The 6,074-nt window shown below is 42.2% G+C and overlaps 1 protein-coding gene across 1 annotated transcript in view; it reads right to left on the bottom strand.

Annotated features, from left to right (window-relative positions):
• Positions 1-429: 429 nt before the first annotated feature.
• LOC122248492 (uncharacterized) overlaps positions 430-6,074 on the bottom strand; it is a 17,341-nt gene continuing 11,696 nt past the window's right edge. The window contains exons 2-8 of the mRNA XM_086534260.1: positions 5,047-5,754; positions 4,667-4,770; positions 3,742-4,185; positions 2,369-2,532; positions 1,892-2,103; positions 1,377-1,553; positions 430-1,293 (exon numbers count right to left, since the gene is read on the bottom strand). Coding sequence (XP_086390386.1) covers positions 906-1,293; positions 1,377-1,553; positions 1,892-2,103; positions 2,369-2,532; positions 3,742-4,185; positions 4,667-4,770; positions 5,047-5,754 — 2,197 coding nt within the window. The 3' untranslated portion in view covers positions 430-905. The remainder of the gene's footprint in view (positions 1,294-1,376; positions 1,554-1,891; positions 2,104-2,368; positions 2,533-3,741; positions 4,186-4,666; positions 4,771-5,046; positions 5,755-6,074) is intronic.

Here is a 6,074-nt window from a genome sequence, read left to right on the forward strand (position 1 = left end):
GTGTGTGTGACTGATAAGGTAACATTCCTGCTACTTTACTTTTACTAATACTGTTATTGCTACTACGACTGACATAGCGAAACTACTACTATTTATAGTGATAATGATGATAAGAATGAAAATGATTACTATTATCTGTTATAATAATGATAGTAATCATAATGATAATGATAATTACTATCTTTATCATTATCATCATCGTTATTATTATTATTATTATTATTATTATTATTATGATCATTATCAAAGCCAAAGCAAGACGCTGGTAAAATCACGTATATATTATAATTTCATATATATTTCCCTATTACATATTCCTCTCTTCATTCGTCTACACATCATTATTATATGAACTCGGAAAGAAATAATAGTACGGTTATTTCCTACTTATCTTTTTAAACAATTCTTTTCCTTTAATAATATAACGGAATGGGGAAGGAAATATCTTTTGTCATATCTTTTGAACTAAAAATGGGGAAGAAAATATCATATCTTTTGAAATAAATTATCTATAAGTAGGATCATTGCCCGGGTATATCTCACGAGGCTATATTATTAAGATTGTCTTTAGAACTATTCCCGAAAAGCCTTTGCAAAATTGAGATTGCATTTTAATCTGCCTGTGTTTCCTAATGCCCGACACCTTACCCGATTCTAAAGTTATATGTATATATATATATATTCAGCACGAGTCTCTTTGGATTTTACAAGTATTATACAATATCATAAACTCAACATGAATACTACATTGCATAGTCTGTGAATCTGTGATACGTGTCTGAGAGTTTGGTAGTGCAACAGCGTACGATAAATCTACTGAATGTATAAACTAAATATACAATATTCTCTGTACACCGCTTCACTCTTTGGTCAAATCTATTCTAGAAAGATCATCAACTCATGTTCTATTCCAAGACCGTAGCTTCTTCCGCCAGGGACACCGGTGAATCATCATCATCATCATCACCATCATCATCATCATCATAATCATATGACGAGGAAGAGGACATATCAAAGTCAATGCCGCTATCACTCTCCTCTGCGAAATGGCGTCCTCCTCCTTTCTCAATGAGACTCCTTCTGCTTCCTCCGTCTTCTTCGCGTTCCAGTCCACTCGCCCTTCCTCCCAGCTGAGAAACCACTTGACTGACGATCCGCTGGACAGTTCCGACGTCTTCGCACTGCGGGTAGAGGGCGGGGCAGTCGAGGCCGCTCTGCCCGGCCACTTCGGCGCGCAGTTCCTCGAGCAGACGGGGGATGTTCGACTCTCCCGACAGCCAGCTCACGCCAACGCTAAGGAAGAGGGAATTAGTTTTTAAAAATGTCTATCTATTCTGCTTTTGGCTTGTACTTCGTTTTTTTTTCTTAACACTCACGTCCAGAAAGGAAGGAGCTTATAGGACGCGGCGTCCCGGAAGTAGGACGACGTGGCGTGGTGGCCCTCGCAGAGCAGCAGACGCAGGCACTCGGGCGACAGGCCCTCGGCGCCCGACGGGACCCGTGAATGCGGCGCCTCCGTCCCGAGCGCAGACGCCAGGTGGGTCACGCTTACCCTGGGAAAAGGGGGGGCGTCGGGTTAGGATATCGTTATTTCATCATTTTTTGAGAATCACAAGATACCTGACCGCATCGATATTATGGCAGAAAAAGATCTAGACACAAGATAGGACTATTGAAAAATGAGTCTTTCAAGAAACATATTTAGTGTAAAGCGTTTTTTTTCTGTCATCATCGTTACTATATAAGCTATCAATGTTAGGAATCCAGTCCTATGTCTGATGGGATATTTGAGTGTGCGCGCGCGCGTGTGTGTGTGTGTGTGTGTGCGTGCATGTGTGTGTTTGTGTTTATGCGATCGTGTGTGCATTCTAGCAATTGTCTCTTCTCTTACTTAGCCATCTGGTGGAGACCAACGTAAACTTCTCTGATGACATCTGCAGTCTCTTTCAAGATGTCTCTCTTGACCTCCTCATCCAGGCCATTTTCTCTCCCGAGGCCTAAGCCGAGGTCGAAGTCCAGATCGGACAAGTCGAGCGGGAAACTGTCAAATCCGAGGAAAGAACTAGTGTCCTCTCTCCCCAAGGCGGTCGTAAGAGATGAGCTCTGGTCCGAAAACAGAAATATGTTAATGTCCTATCGCTGGCAATTTTGGTTAGTCAAATTCAGTGAAGTAATCAAAGATATTTACTCTATTCCCACAGATGGTCGTTGCTCAAAGAATACGATGAATTAACCTCATCTTCACACGAATAAACACTACGACACTACCACACTCCCTTTCCCAAAATCATTGCTCAAAATGTGACAAAATAAAGCCAAATAAAGCCATCAACACAACACCACTACTACAATTCCTCCAAATCCTTACATTGGCGACGGCTTGAACAATCAGATTAGCCATAAAGATTCCAAAAGCGAGGAAAGACATGGTAGTAACAGCCTGGTCGATGGACGGCAGCTGTTGAGACACCCCCTGCATCATGTCTCCCACGGAAGTCATCCAATTTCCGTCTTTGGTAGTGACTCTGGTTGCTAAAAAAGAGGTAGGAGACTTCTCGTAAATAACTAAAGATGATCCTGTAGTTTGTTTTCTCTTTTATTTATATATTTAACTATTTATTTGGAAATGAGGGTTCGGAAATTGCTGGTTTGCTAGTTCCTATATTTTTCCAGTGTGTATATTTTTCCATCCAAGTTTGTGATATGTGTGGTTGTTGATTTGTGGGTAATAAACAACAGAATTATAAATTTTATATGTCGCAGGAAAAACTTCATTATAGGAAATTATGGCCCCTGAATTATAATTTCTAATACAACTCAGGTTACCCAGACCTAAACCCTACCGATTGCAAAGCAGATTCTTCATACTTCCTGCAACCTAGGATGTTTCTCCTTTCATAAACCTTTATATTTAGACATGGAGGAGGATGAACAATATTCGTTAAAACGGCAAGAGTGCAACTTTAGACATAAAGACAGATTAGTATTATCTTCACAGGGATCCTCCTAACAATTACTCCTGGTATGTATTTTATGAATGCCCAATGAGATTCAATATTACTATCTTCATAAAAGCACAAGAAGGTTAGAATACTTTTTTCCATGCAGTACCCAGCTAATCTGTACACGACATGAGCTATGCATAGCATAGAACAATGCTTACATAAAAGATATAGATTCTTTAGCCGAAAATTCTCCCGTTTAGAATATTAAGATATCAAGGTCTGGCACTCATGGTCTAATCAATTTATTATTTATTTATTTATTTATCATAATTATTAGTTTTTTTTCTTTGGGGAGGTCTTAATAGCAAATGAGAACTTGATTTTATTTCAGCATACAAAAACAAACACATACCTGAACAGATACACTTATGCAAATATATAATATATATATATAATATATATATATATATATATATATATATATATATATATATATATATATATATATATATATATATATATATATATATGTATATATATATATTTATATATAATATATATATATATATATAGCACACGTATGTATGAACGTATATATGTATAAATAGCATTCCATAAAGCGAACATTTTCCAATATACTGTTGAAAAGATTTCCTAATGTGGTGCATTTAATTTAACAATAAGCCTTGAGAAAACAAATATAATTACCGTACAATTTTTAATTCAATAAAACTAATGCATTATTCCCTATGAGGATAACAAATACCAAAAGAATAACCAGAGATCAAAAACTCACCTGTATTGGCAGCGCTGTTCAGTCCAGTATAGGAACTCCCCCCTTGTCCCGTCATGAAATCTCCTCCCTGTCCTGCCATCACGCTTTCTCCCGTCATGAACCCTCCCTGTCCATGCCTCATGTCATGTCCGTTCATGAGATCCGACATGAAGATCATCTCTTCCTCAGTCAACGCATTTTGTCCGTTCCTCAACCCCGTCTGTCCAACCGCCATGTGCGCCTCAACCGTCGAAGCCGGCAGGGCGTTCCACGTTTCTCCCATCATGCTACCGTCCATAGAACCGCTTGGATCCATAGAACCAGCGCCTCCACCCGCATCCTGCCCCCTCCTGTTGGTTCCCCCGCGGATAGAGGGCGAGGCGAGGCCGAGGCGAGAGGGGGTCAGAAACGGTTGCGTGCGCACGCCGTGGCCAGAGGAACCAGGCTGGTTCGTGAATCCGACGCCTGCGAAAGGGGCATTCGTGTTAGTTTGGAGGGGGGTTTTATATGTCTTTTTTGTGTGTATGTTGTTGCAGAGGTTTAAAAGATGAAAGGGAAGTATTGTAGTGCTTTCTTAGAATGAGCCAGACATTTTTTTTTCAAGTATATACCACATATGCTAACAATAAACATTGCACTGACTTTTAACATCAATATACATGCAGTGCTCTCTTTCACTATTTCTCTCTCTCTCTCTCTCTCTCTCTCTCTCTCTCTCTCTCTTTCTCTCTCTGTCTCTCTCATTTCCCTTTCCCTTTCCTTTCCCTCCCACTTCCTCTCTCTCTCCCTTTCCCTTTCCCTCTCCCTCTCACACTCCCACTTCCACTTCCACTCCCTCTCCCACTCCCTTCCTCTCCCTCTCCCACTTCCACTTCCACTCCCTCTCCCACTCCCTCCCTCTCCTTCTCACACTCCCACTCCCACTTCCACTCCCTCTCCCTCTCACCTGATGGTCGGCCGTTGGGGAGGTACGCTGTTGAGATAGGCCTACCGGTCTTTTTCATTCCATTTTGGAGCGAGTGTCCTGCCTGATTCGAGGGTTGGCGAATTCTGAAGGGAACGAGAAAAGATATCTTGAGTATGCTGGGACGGGAAGAAGAAATAATTGATGAAACTGAAGAGAATGAGAGAGGGATGAACATAGAAAAGATGAAGCTGATGAGGAGAGTGAGAGAGAGAGAGAGAGAGAGAGAGAGAGAGAGAGAGAGAGAGAGAGAGAGAGAGGGAGGGAGGGAGAGAGAGATAGAGAGATAAAAAAAAAAAAAGTAGATGAAGTGAGGGGGGAAAAGTACGAAAAAAATATCAAAGTCCCTCGTATCACATTACCTGACCATCTGCAAAGGGGTTGCATTCCCAACATGGAGTCGCCGTCGGTCAGAAATCGCAGAGCCGCTGGTTCTTCTCCAGGACGATGCTGGTCCCTTGGTCGCGCCTTGTGGGATTTTGCTGACGTCGATGCGTTGAATCCCTTGTGCCCTTGAAGGATATTGGGAAGGAGATCCTGCCTGCCATCCTACGTTGGGGCCCGAAGCAAGAAGGATGGGGCGGCGTCCTCCGGCTGTAACTATCGGTCGCTGACTCGGGTTCTTGAGACTCCCAAAGGACTTCTGAGGGAGAAGCGGGTCCCCGTTGAAGGAACTGGAGGACTTAACCGTCTGCTTGGTTCTCAGTCCGGGTTGGGGTTGGTAGCCTTGGGTAGGTCTCAGGCTCGGTTGGGCAGCCTGGTTTGGCTTGGGTCGGGGTTGGTAGGCCTTGTTTGAGGTTAGGCCAGGGTAGAAAGGGTCATCAGACCTCAATCCGGGTTGATAGGCCTGAACTCTTCCCAAATCAGGATGGTAGCCCTGGTCTAACCTCAGAACTGATTGGTGATTCTCGAAAGAACCAGCTCCATCAGGTTGGTAGGCCTGTTTTGTTCCATCGGAGCGGTGGTTCATTGAGGCAGATGAACCATGCCCGTGTGAGTGAAGCATATCGAGCCACGCTTTGCTAACCGCCTCCGGGTCATCCTCTTCCAGGGTGGTATAGACTTCATTCCTGCAACAGAAGGGTTTTTGTTACTTGGACCATATTAAAAAAAAGGATATACGTTTTAACTTAAGTTTTAATTTGAAGCGTGATTCACTTTTTTCAAGACATTGTGGTATTTGGGACTATTCATATTATTTAGCCTATAAGGTTTAATCACACACGCAAACACTCACAGACACACACACACACACACACACACACACACACACACACACACACAGACCTACAATTCTGCATGCACGTTGTACAAGATTTGAAAAACTACATTATGAAACAAGAGTGCAAACCCTTTCATTATTCATACTCATGGTACATAATAGTACACA

This window comes from Penaeus japonicus, unplaced genomic scaffold, assembly GCF_977035675.1.
Source record: "Penaeus japonicus unplaced genomic scaffold, GWHDUDI00000001_assembly GWHDUDI00000040, whole genome shotgun sequence".
Classification (NCBI taxonomy): Eukaryota; Metazoa; Arthropoda; class Malacostraca; order Decapoda; family Penaeidae; genus Penaeus; species Penaeus japonicus.